At 37.9% G+C, this 15,208-nt stretch overlaps 1 protein-coding gene across 2 annotated transcripts in view; it reads right to left on the bottom strand.

Annotated features, from left to right (window-relative positions):
- Positions 1 to 15,208, bottom strand: part of LOC124544903 (GDP-L-fucose synthase) — a 42,333-nt gene that overhangs the window by 2,841 nt on the left and 24,284 nt on the right. For both annotated transcript variants that reach the window (XM_047123634.1, XM_047123635.1), the window contains exons 5-6: positions 13,344 to 13,557; positions 7,291 to 7,428 (exon numbers count right to left, since the gene is read on the bottom strand). In XM_047123634.1, coding sequence (XP_046979590.1) covers positions 7,291 to 7,428; positions 13,344 to 13,557 — 352 coding nt within the window. The remainder of the gene's footprint in view (positions 1 to 7,290; positions 7,429 to 13,343; positions 13,558 to 15,208) is intronic.

Genomic DNA, 15,208 nt, shown 5'->3' with positions numbered 1-15,208 from the left:
AACATAAGAAGACAGCTTTAATTGCTGTGAGTGAAACATGGAGCAATAACGATCATATTCTTACTTGTCATGAATATTTTGTTGTTTATTTCCGAACATATGGTAATTTCGGAGTGTGTGGTTAGACAGGGACCTTAAATTGCTGCAAGTGAAATGAGTGGCAGTCACATTTACAGTTCCTCACTTGACGCAAAGATTTCACTGTTTATTTCTGAATATGGCCAATGGAGTATTTGCAGATTATTTTCCATTGCTTTTAACACTTTATCATAAGCAACCAACTTATTCAAATGAATTTAGTGTGGCATGAGTAAGAGGTTAGAGAGAGGAGCACATTGTGTTATTTATTTCCTGACAAGTTAAAAAATGCAAACTGAGACTCTGTATGCAAGTGTCAAAGAAGAAAAATTGGAATTGAAAATGATTTTGATGACTTCTGTAAAATATATAGAGGCTTATGGTTTTCATGCTCTCTGTTAATAAAAATTAGCCCCTCAAACACAAAAATACAAAAGAACTGATAAAAATTAGAGAAAACATGCTCATATGGTATCAGATATATAAAAGTGAGGATAATCAAGGGACTGGACAGAGGTATTTGGATTACAATGCTTACCTTACAAGTAAAATTATTACAAAGCTACGCTCACATAAGCTAAAAAAGTAGCATGTGCAAGGTACACAGAATATGCTCCAAACAAGTATAAAGCACCATGGGAAGCTATCAGACAAGATAATTCTTCCAGCCAGCTATATTAAATTCTGTTTGATGCAGGAGAATTGAATGACTACTCTGTCACATCAGTCAGATAACTCTGAGATAAGATTAAGACCACATATCTGCAAGGGATCTGCTTGGTCCCAAGACCTTTGTTACAATGGAACAAAATCATGCTCGATGACGTCTAAAACTGTTTTCACATTATCTAATTCCAAAAAGTATGGACTGCAACTAAATGTCTAATTATGTAGTTAAATGAATAATTTTACTTTAAATAAATGTATAGAGTATGGAATTTTTCTGGATTCATTCAAAATCTCCAAAGTTATCCTCATATTCCAAAAGGGTGATAAACAGCTCCCCTAGAACTACTAACCAGTTGCCAATATCCTCAAAAATATTTGAATCACTCATGTTCATTCAATTAAGCAATTATTTTGGAAAACATGGCCTCCATAGCAATAGTCTGTACGTATTTTAGTCAGCTAAAAATACCGCAGCAGCTGTTCTGGAAACTGCTGATCAGACTTTAACTTTTTATAATAAGAAGACAGTGTCACTTGTATTACGTGATGTAAGTAAAGCATTTTACTGCATTCCTTTGAACATATTACAAACAAAAATAAGAGTATTATGGTGTAGAAAAATCTACATTACTAGTAATTTCTTCCTACCTGAAAAACAGAAGACAATTTCTCTCAATTAGAAATAGACAATCTCCCTTAGTAGAAATTGGTACGGGTGTTCCACAGGGCTCTGTCCTAGCTCCTTTTTCATTATGGCTGTCAGAGACATTGTGTATCACAGTCACTTATCAGCTAAACTGATGATGATCTACAATTTTTACTCTCCACATTTCCCTCCAGTTCTAAATTGGTGATCCCTTGATGCCTCAGAATGTGGCCTCAGAATGTGTCCTACCAACTGATTCCTTCTTCCAGTCGAGTGGTGCCACAAATTCCTCTTCTCCTCAATTCTACTCAGTACCACCTCATTAGTTACGTGACCTACCCATCTAATCTTCAGCATTCTTCTGTAGCACCACATTTCAAAAGCTTCTATTCTCTTCTCATCTAAACTATTTATCATCCATGTTTCACTTCCATACATGGCTACACGCCATACAAATACTTTCAGAAAAGACTTCCTGACACTTAAGTCTATACTTGATGTTAACAAATTTATTCCTTCAAAAATACTTTCCTTGCCATGGCCAGTCTACATTTTGTACCCTCTCTACTTTGATCATCATCAGTTATTTTGTTACTTTAAGTGTTTCATTTCCTAATCCAATTCCCTCAGTATCATCCGATTTAATTTGACTACATTCCATTATCCCCGTATTGCTTTTGTTGATGTTTATCTTATATCCTCCTTTGAAGACACTGTCCATTCCATTCATCTGCTCTTCCAGCTCCTTTGCTGTGTCTGACAGAATTACAATGTCATCAGGAAACCTCAAAGTTTTTATTTCTTCTCCATGGACTTTAATTCCTACGCCAAATTGTTCTTTTGCTTCCTTTGCTGCTGACTCAATATACAAATCGAATAACATCAGGGATAGGCTACAACACTGTCTTACTCCCTTCTCAACCACTGCTTCCCTTTCATGCCCTCTTGACTCATAACTGCAGTCTGGTTTCTGTACAAATTGTAAATAACCTTTTTATCCTTGCCACCTTCAGAATTTGAAAGAGAATATTCGAGTCAAGATCGCTGACAGCTTTCTCTAAGTCTACAAATACTAGAAACTGCAAGCTAAGATCCCAAAGGTGTTTGGGCTCACATGCGCTTCCTCTTCTTTGAAATATTTTGGCTCAAACTATTCTAGGGATTGAACCGCATGTGTCGCATTACATGCCCTAAATTAGACACTTGTGACCCTTCAGTTAAATTGTCTGGCTGCTGGCAAGTTTGCAAAATACAAAATTAATATAACATATAATAACAGTAATAATAATATTGGGAACTAAATTAATGACCCATAAATGATGTAGGCCACACAGTTGCAATTTGGTTAAAATAATGTTTATTCAGAAAGCACACTAATAGCGAAAGTGGCCATATTTAGAGTTACTGTCACACTCAAGCGCGTATCCATTTGCCACAGTTTGCTCATTTACAATCTCATTGCGAAACACCTCTTTATTTACACGAAAAGTTCGAGTTCACACCACGTGCGCACCTGCTCACCGCTCAAAAACTAAGTCCCGGGATACCACACAAAGCGAAATTTTCTAAGTCATTTCACTTCCTAGCTGCCTAAAGACCAACTTTCTGCTTTCGTGTCTCACTTGAATCTATTTGTCTCTGCCCTTCTCCGGCTGCGTTTTCCCATGTGCCAAACATCCTCGCTCAACTGACAAGGGCAGTTCCCTTTCCTGAAGCTGTCCATCTGATTGGCTATAGCTTATTCTACATTATTTTACATTTTAACATATTTAAATAATCAAAGATTGACCACTTTCATGTTCTAAATAAAGTAACAATAACATCCATTACATAATAACCATTAAATTATTTTATATACAATTTCCTTCTTAACTTTGTATGTCACAGTCAGTAGCCTTGCACCAATGGGCTTTCTGATAAATAAAGAAAGAACAAAATAACTATTAGGCACTAAACTTTAAAACAAATACTCTATTACCTAACTATTCAATGAGGTGTCATGCTATCATCACTCAATGTGTTTTTTGTGGAGGAAATGATGATCTGACGCTTAACAAAAAAGACTGATAATTTAAATTTACTATTTCTTTTAAACAAATAAAGTTACAGAGTTGATATTTACAACATTTGTCATTTTAATGATGCACTTCTATGTGAAATGTCGACTGCTCAGATCGAACGAAGTGTTCATATTTTAGCATTCAGGTTTTTGTTAAAAACTTGTGAATTTCACTTTAACAGTAAATCTTAAACTATTACAGAGATGATCAATATTCAAGTTTTATTGGGATCACCATGAAAATTTATGAAGGATGGTAGATTCAAATTACTGTAGCTTCATTCCCTGAATTAGTACAGAATTAAATAGTTTTCATAAATGTTTCCTTTTATGGCCGACTTAGGTTTGCCATATTTAATACTGCTATGTCTCCCTGGCCACAAATGGCTTCTATGGGGTTTCCCTATGACGCAGGTTCTCGTCTGTCTCACTCGCACACTACAGCGCCTAGGCCTCATTCAGCACAACAGACGCCTGTGAATTTCCCCATCTTGTGGTAAATCTGCGCTCTTTGTGCTACACGGTCCTGGATGACAGGGTTCATTTCACAATTCCTGAAGGCTGACTTTTTCAGCCATATATTTAAATGAGAGCGAAATGCTTGTAAACTGACAAAACGTAGGTTTTCCTTTCCTTAATCTATCTTATAAGATACGTTGTAGAGTTAGGGTCAGTATTGCCTCACAAGTTCCAACATTTCTATGGAACCCTAACTGATCTTCCCTGAGGTCAGCTTCTACCAGTTTTTCCATTCATCTGTAAAGAATTCGTCTCAGTATTTTGCAACCGTGACTTATTAAGTTGATAATTTGATACTTTTCACACATGTCGGTACCTGCTTTCTTTGGAATTGGAATTATGATATTCTTCTTGAAGTCTTAGGGTATTTCGATTGTCTCATACATCTTGCTCACCACATGGTAGGGTTTTGTCATGGTTGGCTCTCCCAAAGCTAGCAGTAGTTCTAATGGAATATTGTCTACTCCCAGGGTCTTGTTTTGACTTAGGTCTTTCAGCGTTCTGTCAAATTCTTCATGCGGTACCATATCTCCCATTTCATTTTCATCTACGTCCTCTTCTATTTCCATAATACTGCCCTCAAGTACATCACCCCTGTATAGATCCTCCATATACTCCTTCCACCTTTCTGCTTTCCCTTCTTTGCTTAGGACTGTTTTTCCGTCTAAGCTCTTGATATTCATACAGGTTCTCTTTTCTCCAAAGATCTCTCTAATTTTCCTGTAGGCAGTATCTACCTTAACCCTCATGATATATGCCTCTCCATCCTTGCATTTGCTCTGCTTAACCATTTTGCACTACCTGTCGATCTCATTTTTGAGATGTTTGTAATCCTTTTTGCCCGCTTCATTTACTGTATTTTTATGTTTTCTTCATTCATCAAATTCAATCTCTCTTCTGTTACCCTAGGATTTCTACTAGTCCTCGTATTTTTACCTATTCGATTCTCTGCTGCCTTCACTATTTCATCTCTAAAAGCTACCCATTCTTCCTCTACTATATTTCTTTCCCCTATTCTTGTCAATTATTCCCTAAAATGCTCTCTCTGAAACACTCTTACAACATCTGGTTCTTCCAGTTTATCCAGGTCCCATCTCCTTGAATTCCTACCTTTTTGCAGTTTCTTCAGTTTTAATCTACAGTTCATAAACAGTAAATTGTGGCCAGAGTCCACATCTTCCCCTGGAAATGTCTTACAATTTAAAACCTGGTTCCTAAATCTCTGTTTTACCATTATATGATTTATCTGAAACCTTCCAGTGAGGCCTATTCCATGTATACAACCTGCTTTCACGACTCTTAAGCCAAGTTTTAGCTATGATTAGATTATGCTCTGTGCAAAATTCTACCAGGCAGCTTCCTCTTTCATTCCTTACCCCCAGTCCATATTCACCTATTACTTTCCCTTCTCTTCCTTTTCCTACTATCAAATTCCATCCACCCATGACTATTAAATTTTCGTCTGAATAATTTCTTTTATCCCATCATACATTTCTTCAATCTTTTCATCATCTGCGGAGCTAGTTGGCATATAAACTTGTACTACTGTGGTAGGTGTGGGCTTCGTGTCTATTGTGACTAAAATAATGCGTTCACTGTGCTGTGATACAACTTTACTTACTTCCATCACACCATTCCAACCCAACTCTTGGTAAAATTACACAAGTAACTCTTGACTCTGTATTAAATTGTTTGGCTGCCAATAAACCTTTTTGTAATCCAAACAAAAACTAAAAGCTTATATTAGGACTGTTTAAGAATGTAGATAATACATGTGTCAAGCTCTTATGAGTACATATTAATGCCAAACTCAATTGGTTGATATGTTCTTCCCAAGCTTGTAAAAAGCTTTTGCGAGAGTCCTTCCTCCCTGCCTCATGTGTAAACTGAGACATATGGTCAGCAGTAATTATCTCTGTACAACATATTTCGCACTCAATCCACCAATGGCCTACTCGTATGGGAACATTCTCCTCATGTCAGTAACATTTTAAAGTTAAAAAAGAACAAAAAAGAAAAAAAACTGTCCATATAATATGCAAGGCTGGTCCTAAACAGCATTGCTGCTTTCTTTTTATCAGACTTAGTGGCAAACCTGAATATCTATGAGTCTGCAATCTTTGTCAAGAACAAAGCATTTCCTGCGGTTGACATCAAAACCATGTCATTTTTGCAGGAAGTGTTGTGAAATGAGTGTTATCCACAATAAATCACCATTGGCGGGATCAGAAAAAGAACTACAGTTTATAAGGAAGAGGACTGTAAAACAGACTATGGAATGAGGAAAATGAGGGAATGACAAAAATGATTACAATCTGCAAACATGAAGGTTCCATCAAAATACCATTGGAACTAGAAAGATCTGTAACAAGCAAAATCTTTTAGTTATTTTGGAAGTTAGCTAACAGAAAATGGAAGTTGTATAGAGAAAATAAAAAGCAGAATACCTATGGGTGGAAAAACTTTTGAAATGGCAAATGATCTGACAGCAAAAAGAACCCTGATAGAATTATTAAGGAGATTTAACAAGTGTTTTTTCTGCAACATAGCATTATAAGGCAAAAATACTTTGATAGTTCTGAAATATAATTGAGGAGAAAAATGCTGAAAGCTGAATGGACTGGCAGAATGACTAACGAAAAATTACTTCTAGCTGTAATACACATTCACTTGTCATCTTGCTGTCCATAGAACATCGTGAAGTCAACAACACATTCATATTGTAAAAGCTGTCAGTTCTTCCACAGTACAAATATTAAATGTCCAGCCTTCAATATCATATTATAATTCTAACCAGATACACCAACTAACAAATCAGACTGTGAGACAAAATTTTAAGTTCCACAAAACTTCACAAAAACATTACTAAACTTCACAAAAACATTACTAAACGTCACAAAAACATTACTAAACGTCACAAAAACATTAAGAGCAAGTTTTTTTTTGACATCTTATTTCCATGACCAGGAAGCCACATACAGGAAGTGAGTCAGGTAAATCACAGGAAATCTGAATCTTGATGGATGAAGAGGGAATTTATTCACCATACTGGATACGAGCCCAGGGCCTTGCCTGATTCCAGTTAGCTTAATTACTGTTTGGTTTACTTCACTTACCATTACATCACTCAAATCCTACACATATACAACCCCATTCTAAAATAAAAAAGCTAATCAACAACAAAATCAAGGAAAGCAAATTTAGCCAATAGCAGCAGGAACCAGGGTGGGGGGTGCTAATTAATAATGCCAGGTGGAAAAAATTTTATAAGCAAAAATCCCAATAGCAGCTGTTACTTGTAGCTATGAAAATTAGTTACCAGATAAGATTATGGGATCCACATTGTTGTACTCTCGTAGTACCCACAAGAAAAGTCTTGCAAGATCCAATGAGAAAATGAACTGACGCAGCGGTTTTCCAGTGCCTAGCACGGTGAATGTTGCATTTTCTGAATTATCTGGAAAAATAAATGTCACTGTTCAGTTAATACATTTAGTGAAGATATAATATTGTTTAATATAAAAAACTTTTAACACTGTAGCTGAACATAACCTACAGCTGAAATTTCACTATAGTGTACACTAAAATTAGCATTGCAGACAATGTTTAGTCATTAAAAATGATATTTTAGCAGTAAATAACACAGAACATCACTCAGTTTTTTAATTGTAATTATATTTCCATATTTTGTGTTTGCGCGAATCAGTGTTTTCTCTGAATTTTACTAAATGATATCACCATGTGGGTAAAATGTTTTTCACGCTAATTGCTCTCCAGAGAATATATTTTTCTGTGAACAATAGTTTTCTCAACTACTTTTAAATGTAGTACAACAAAATGACTTTTATCCAAGACAATGCAGTCAAGAGCAATGTCTTTTCATCATTATTTCCTGCAATGCAAAGACTGATAACAGTAGTAAGAAATGGGGAAGACAGCTGAACTATTCAAACTGAGGTCTGAGGCAGACTATTTCCACTGCTTTAAAGAAAAAAAAACACCACTACAATCATAATATTACAATGAATACCTTGCACAGAGACCACTTACCATGTGTACAGCTGATAAAGATAGCCAATTATTGGTAACTTTGTAGTTTGTCACCAATTTTCACAGATGTTTGGTTTCATACTGCATGTAGTGCAACTATCAGCTGCTGAATGGTATTTGGTGGAGGATTCAAATTATGCATGAAAAACTTTTGGGAGTAGTCTTCCAACAGTTCTAACATTTATCTAATGTGTTACAAAGTTTCCAGTATTCCAGTTGTTGTGGGAGAGAAAATCAATAAGTATGTGAGTAAGGGGCTGAAAATTTCACAGCAATTACTATAAGCCAAAACTCTTCTCTCCAGTTGTTAACACTAGTTCATTAATGGGTAGGTTACAACCAATTCACGTCTACCTGTGACAAAACAAGAATAGTTTTTGCTGCATGGGTGCACAGGACAGGTCGAACTCCCTGGTCTTCCACAGGGTTATACATATGACAAGGGGCCGGGGCAGGTGTGATATATAAAGATGGACTAGAGTACTTCATAAATCTAATGAGTGGTGGAATATAACTTAGGAGAGTTGGGAAGGATTGTGGGTAGAAATTTTTCGACTTTTGGGAACAGTGACAGGTAGTTGAAGCCCTCGTGAAGGATGCAGTTTAACTGTTCCAGTCCAGAGTGACACTGGGTAATGAGTGGGGGTACTCCTTTGCAGTTGGTCTGTGAGAACGGATATGGGAAAGGATATCTGTTTTTTAGGACAGAAAGTGTCTGAAGACTTTTGACCTCAAGCACATTGGGCAAAGGACAATCCATCCTGCAATTGTGCCAACCATATGTCACGTGGCCTCGCTGTATGGGAGATACGTTCTCATGTGGAAGGGATTGTAGCTATCAGAATGCAAGGCACAGTCTGACAATTAGTGGGCATGATATGACAGATATTTTTATGGAGGCAACAGAGAGGTGGAGGTCAAAATCCAAGGAGGTGGCATAGGTAGTGGGCTGAGGAGGACCAGGTGCAATGGATAGTAGAGAAGGTAGGATTGGAGGGTTTAAGAAACAAAGCTACAAGATTCTTGGTCTTCCATTCTGGAAGTGTCAAATCAATAATTCTGTCCAAAAAGGAATAAAACTACAATTAATGTGTTTCTCTGGGATGGAAAAAACAAGACGGAAGTATAAACCAGCAATAAAGGAAACGCATTTACTGGAAGATTGGAGCAGTATACCGGCTGAAAATGTCAAATGCCAGGGGCATGTCAGGTGGCAAGAGGCATACTTTTCACTTTCGAGTAGTGGGCCCTTGATCATTACAAAATATTGGCGACAGAGTCAGATCAATAAATCGGTGGGAATAAACACCCCCTGATTAAAATGGTGAGGGACTAGATGGATAGATGAATTAAAAGGTGGCCTTATGGCAACCCACTAGCAAGGGACAGTCAGAGGTCCTCTGGGGCTGAACCTACAATGGAAGGTGACTTGCCACCTCTGCCCAGAGGCCGACAATACTATACTGTCTGACCTTAAAATAAGATTATACAGGCTGCGCCGTTGGATAAGGTGTAAAATTAGGCTCACTGCTTTGATGTCATCTGCAGAAATTGATGATAATGAGTACAGGGGCTGGACAAAAATTTGGAAACACCACGAGAAATGTATGCTTCAACATAAATGCAGATGCTAGCCAAGCCTCCAGGTTGCATGAGTGTATTTGATCACACATGACATCTGTGCAATGTCATCAATATGTTGCAAGTGTTAGTCAGAATCATAACAGTCTTCAATGTAATTGTGAGTACATTTCTTTTTCGAAGACATTGCAAGTTGTTAATTGTGAGAATGTTTTTCCCATAGATGACACAAATCAGTTTTTTTCATACAGTCTTACCATCTAATGACTGACCACAATCCCCACAGAGTGGGTCATTCATACAGCACGATGATGTATGCATTTAATACGTCACATAGGGGGTGATGCATATGGTTTTACATCACACTGATACCAATTACCTTTATTTCCTTGGAAGCATGTTGTCTTTACAATGTAATGCATTTTACATGGGTATACAGAGGATGTCACAGTCACATTGGATCTCTCAATGAATGTTACCTTTAAAACATCTTGCTATTGTACAGTCACCTTTCTTGAGTGTTCTTGTGGTCCAGTTAATCTGTCCCACACCTATGCATGAACTGCTTCTTACTATGGACTTCATTTTCTTGCAGACTGGTGCTGTAAGAATGTACTAACTCTTCCGAGCTACTAAATGAATTCAGCTCTTCCATAAAAACTCTACTGTGTTTTAACTCTTCATCTCAGTAATTGACAATCCAAAATCAAGTAGCTCATTAACATGTGATCTTAGGCTTTCCTGGCGAATTAACTGTTTGTACTGTTCTCGGGTCTGTGTTCAGGACCTGTGTTCAAGTCATCACCTGAAGATGACGGCAAGGAACACTGTCGAAATATTGTGGTTTGAAAACGACTGCACCCGACTGGAGACCCGAGAACAGTACAAACATCTCATAAATAGCTTTACAAATCAACTTCAACATAACATATACAATGTCCGACTCAAGTTTTACATCATCAGTGTTCGAAGTAAGTGATACGGAAATTCATTTGTTTGGGTTCCCTGGTGACACTGTCAGCTGAACTCTTGCTCCTATGAATCCCTGACACCACCAAGTCATGGCACCAAGCATAAATGAGCCTGTACACCAAGTGAAACCTTCTACCTCACATCACAGCTTACCATTACACGTGTGCAATAGGCACAAAACGCACATCAGAGCACACACAATAGATGCTTTCCATTTACAAACTATTTAATTAGTTATCAAATGACATGAACATCTGTAGCTGTCCTGAAGGCTAATAGTGGAATAAAGTATTCATAAGAACACCATGTTACACTACATCATCCAGTGCCAGAATGAGTACAGTGTTGTCTGTTCCGTTAATCTTCAGATCTCATTGTATATGGTGGGAAAAATGACTACTTCCTCCTCAGTTAGTCCATAATTCTTCATCTGGTTGTAGTTTAGTCCCCTCCATCCCTTGCATTATGCTGAACCTCTTCCAAGGTGAAATTTTGACTGGTATATGACCAAGTTTGTTATAGAGGATGTTATAATATTCTGCTTTCATATTCTCCTTACAATCTCAGAGGGCTTTTAGAGAGCACTGAGTAGATAATATTTTGAATTGGAACTCATGTCAAGAAACGTACCATTTCTGGGTTACAACCATCTGAAAACATGTTGGTAGCACTGCCACTTTTACAAATAATTTATTAGGTGTGACCCAGTGAACCACTTGTTTTGCAATTCCACTGCTCATGTACTCATTGATGGGGTCTCTTTAATATGATGCAGTACAGCATCTTCCAGTTCGAGTGGGCAGCATATCCTTGGAGCAACACAGTCACACCTGCCAACAGTGATGTACCGCTTGCTCGAAGCCATTGCGTAAGTGTGTTGAAAAGGGTATGTGATGGAATCAGATGTTGTGGATAACAATCTTCACCCCCTCCCCCCGCCCCCCACAGCAGTGGATAGCAGTGGATACCAGGCATGGGTAACCACTGCCAGGTGTTTCCATCTCCCAAACATGATGAACATATACTCTTAAGCATACACGGAAAGTTTACAACACAGGCACTACCAGTGTGACACCTTTGCAATCAGGGGACTACAACTGTGCAGGTACTTGACTCCCACTCTCGCATGATGTGCTGGCTACCATGTTGGATTTTGGGCACTTTGTGCATATCACACACACACACACACACACACACACACACACACACACACACACACCAGGGGAGTAACGTAGACTGCACATTTTGCATGCCACACTGGGCGCCCTTTCATACATAGCTTGCACTATTGAGAATATTTTGAAAAGTGGATGTTTAATCCCACTAATGGGGACAGTGCACGATTAGCTGACTAGAGAGGTAAGATATATGCTAAGGAAGTGAAAGGGTGACCTCTTGGGTAAGCTCAGTCAGTGTCAAAGGAGCCACTACAGTTCAAGAGTTACATAGGAAGGACAGTCAGAGTGCGAAGGGGAAAACTTCAGTGTGGGGTAAGAAGAAATGGCTTGTGGGCCACATGCTTGCCCTGTACTTGCTCACAAAAGAGTTATGAGCTACCCGAGGAGAGGAGAGGAGCGAAGGAGCTGAGGAATAATTACGCAGTGTTTTGGTCCAGGGTTCAGATCATCAATGAACCTGAGCCAGACAAGGGGATAGGATCTCATAACTAACAAGAGTTCCTCTACATGGCCTACATTGAAGTTGTGATGTGTGTTCCCATGACCATGCTGTGGATTTTTTTGCGTATCCCTTATCTCTCCCCCCCCCCCCCCCCCTCATAGGAGGGAGCCACCTGGTAGCTTCTACCAATCACAATACCCTTCCGAGATAAATATTGCAAGAATATTTTTGTGCCTGCTACTCTTGGTTCTACTGTTTCTACTCACTATGGAAATGATGCTGTGAAGCATGTAATAAACATTAGTCACTTCTTTACTATTCTCCAAGTGAGTCTAAAAAAAAAAAAACAGCTTCATTTACTTTTCTTATTAACAAAAGATTTCTACATTTTTGGATGCTCTTCCACCTTTGGCCAACACACTATTTTGAAGAGTTTATTCATGAGATAGATTTATGGTTTGTCTAGTTACATACAAATGCTTTAGCTCCTTCTGATTATTCTTCAACATTTCTGAACATTATTTTGGAATACTCTTTCTGGAACTATTTTGATAGCAAGTACACAAATGTTGCACAATTTGCTCACTCACCTTTTTCATGTGCACATACTCTGTCACAATGTCATATATTACTTTATCCAGCAATAAACTCTCTTGTATTGATGCAGAGCATCCATGAAGTTCCTGCAAACCAGTCTGTGTCTGTAATGAGGTTCACTTTTCTAAATAAAATGATTTACCATTGCACTATATTCCATCCATTTCTCCAAGGATTTGACACCAAACACTTACAATAGTTACCAGCAAATAAAAGTATGTTTAACTTGTGTGTGAACAAACGAAACAAACCAGTAGTAAGTACATACAAATTTAGTAGGCTTTCAATCCACCATTCTTATAGGAGCAGCCAAATGTTAAAGAAAGAAGGGTGTGCAATTCATTGTGTATCAGTCTTAGGCTCAATATGGCTATGTTCCAATTGAGAAGCATCTTAACAATTATAAATTACTGATGAAGTAGTTCAAAACTGTCAAATCAGAAACATCTGCTCAATTTTTTCACTGGATGGCAACACAACAAGAATTTCACTGTCAACATTCTGCCAGAACTTTCCATAGGATGATTTTTATTGAGCATAATTTAAACACACCTTTCTGTATTTGGTCATGCATCTTGCGAATGAGAGCAGGAATAACATGGCTAGACTCAAGGCTGAAGTTGTCGTGAGGTCCAAACACATTGCACGGTATTACGGAAGTAAAGCAGCAGCCGTGTTGTTCGTGGTATGCTCTATTGTAAATATCAATCAGTCTTTTTGCATAACTATATCCAAAATTGGAAGGATGTGGTGGCCCATTGTGGACCTGCAAGAAAATAAGTCCACTTTCACAACCATGATGGTGACAGAATGCACAAAAACTTCAGGAAAACAATTTTTTACTAAATGTAGACTCATCAGGTGTTATTCTCTATGCAATCACTAATGTCTGAAAATGCCATTAATATCTATCAAATGTCTTAAGTAAAACAATGTGTATTATTAAATGCAATGTCTTTAAGCTATTCTTTTTCCACTGGTTTCAGACAACTTTCAGGCACTATGTTATTTTACAGCAAATTATGTCATACACTGACACCATCACTAACAAATTACAGACTCATCATAGATGTTCAGAATTCATGACATAACAAAATAAATTGTCTATAAAGAAACTTTAAGTATCTGCAGAAGTGTATGACCAACTGACACTCAGTGCATGTTGTACTGAAGCTAACTGTTATCAGTCTGCCAGCAGTTCAAATGAAATGTAAGTAGTGGAAAATTACAGTTATCAGCCTCATGTTACTACATAAGATTTTTCATGGATGTGGAATATAGTGTTTAACAAGAATTGTGTCAATCTTACTGCAGCAAAGCAAGTTTCTACTCTTTTCTTTTTACCCACAGTAATTTCAGTTGGAACTATGACATCAAACTGTCACCTGTAGTTTTGTACAAAAACTACGTCATGTCATTCTAAGCAACTGAAACAGATCATTTAATACTCCAAACTGGCATTACTAATAAACAAACTGTACAACTGGATCTGCACCTCATTCTTCTACAAGTTGCAGGCCTCACGGATAAAAAGATGGGGGGGGGGGGGGGGGTTAATTCTACATGACACCCATAAGGAAAATGCAATACGTTTGCCAAAGGAATAGGGTGAATTTATGATTCTATGAGATTCAAGTAACTTAAGACTCTCCAATAATTCATAACACTAGAGGATATGCATAGCATAAGGGTCTATTTATTAGTTACGCAAACCAGCAGAAAATCGTGCAGCAATATGGAGCTGAACACGACACACAGCAGACCAAAGATCGAAACCTATATATAAGCCTGTGAATTAACATGCCACCTGCTGTAAATCTGTTCAGTAGGCCTCAAAATACTTAACAATTTTGAGTGTGGAAATGTTTATAGAGAATTTCTACATACACTTAAAAAACTGAGTGCACATTGGCTGTCAAATTGTTGTTATTCTTTAGCTATTTTGAGATCACCAGACAAAGTATAAATAATTTAGGAGTGGAGAAGACCACTCACCAAAAAGCAGACAAGTTGTGAGTCATCGACAGACCCACAAAAGCTGATAACCACCCACCCTCCCAACCCCTCTCCCCACCTTCCTCCCTCTCTACCCACCCCACCCAACACAAAACCTACCCCACCAAACCCACCTGCCAAAATGCAGCATTGGGACTTTACACCCAGCCAGTGTTGTACAGGGGCATGTGCACGTGTGTGCATGTCCTATATCTCAGAAAAGGATTACCCAAAAACTGGAAAGTTTTCTTTCTGCATACAAATTTTTTGGCTCACTTGGCATGTAAGATTTGGATAAAATTCCAAGCTTTCAATGATACCATCCATCATTATCGTCATTATCATCAGGGACCAACTGCCATGAATTGGTGAGATTCTCTCTTTTATAACCACAGAATGGCATCCAATTGGATGGATTACGT

The sequence above is a fragment of the Schistocerca americana genome, chromosome 8, assembly GCF_021461395.2.
Source record: "Schistocerca americana isolate TAMUIC-IGC-003095 chromosome 8, iqSchAmer2.1, whole genome shotgun sequence".
Taxonomy (NCBI): domain Eukaryota; kingdom Metazoa; phylum Arthropoda; class Insecta; order Orthoptera; family Acrididae; genus Schistocerca; species Schistocerca americana.
This window is presented reverse-complemented; position numbering and strand designations above follow the sequence as displayed.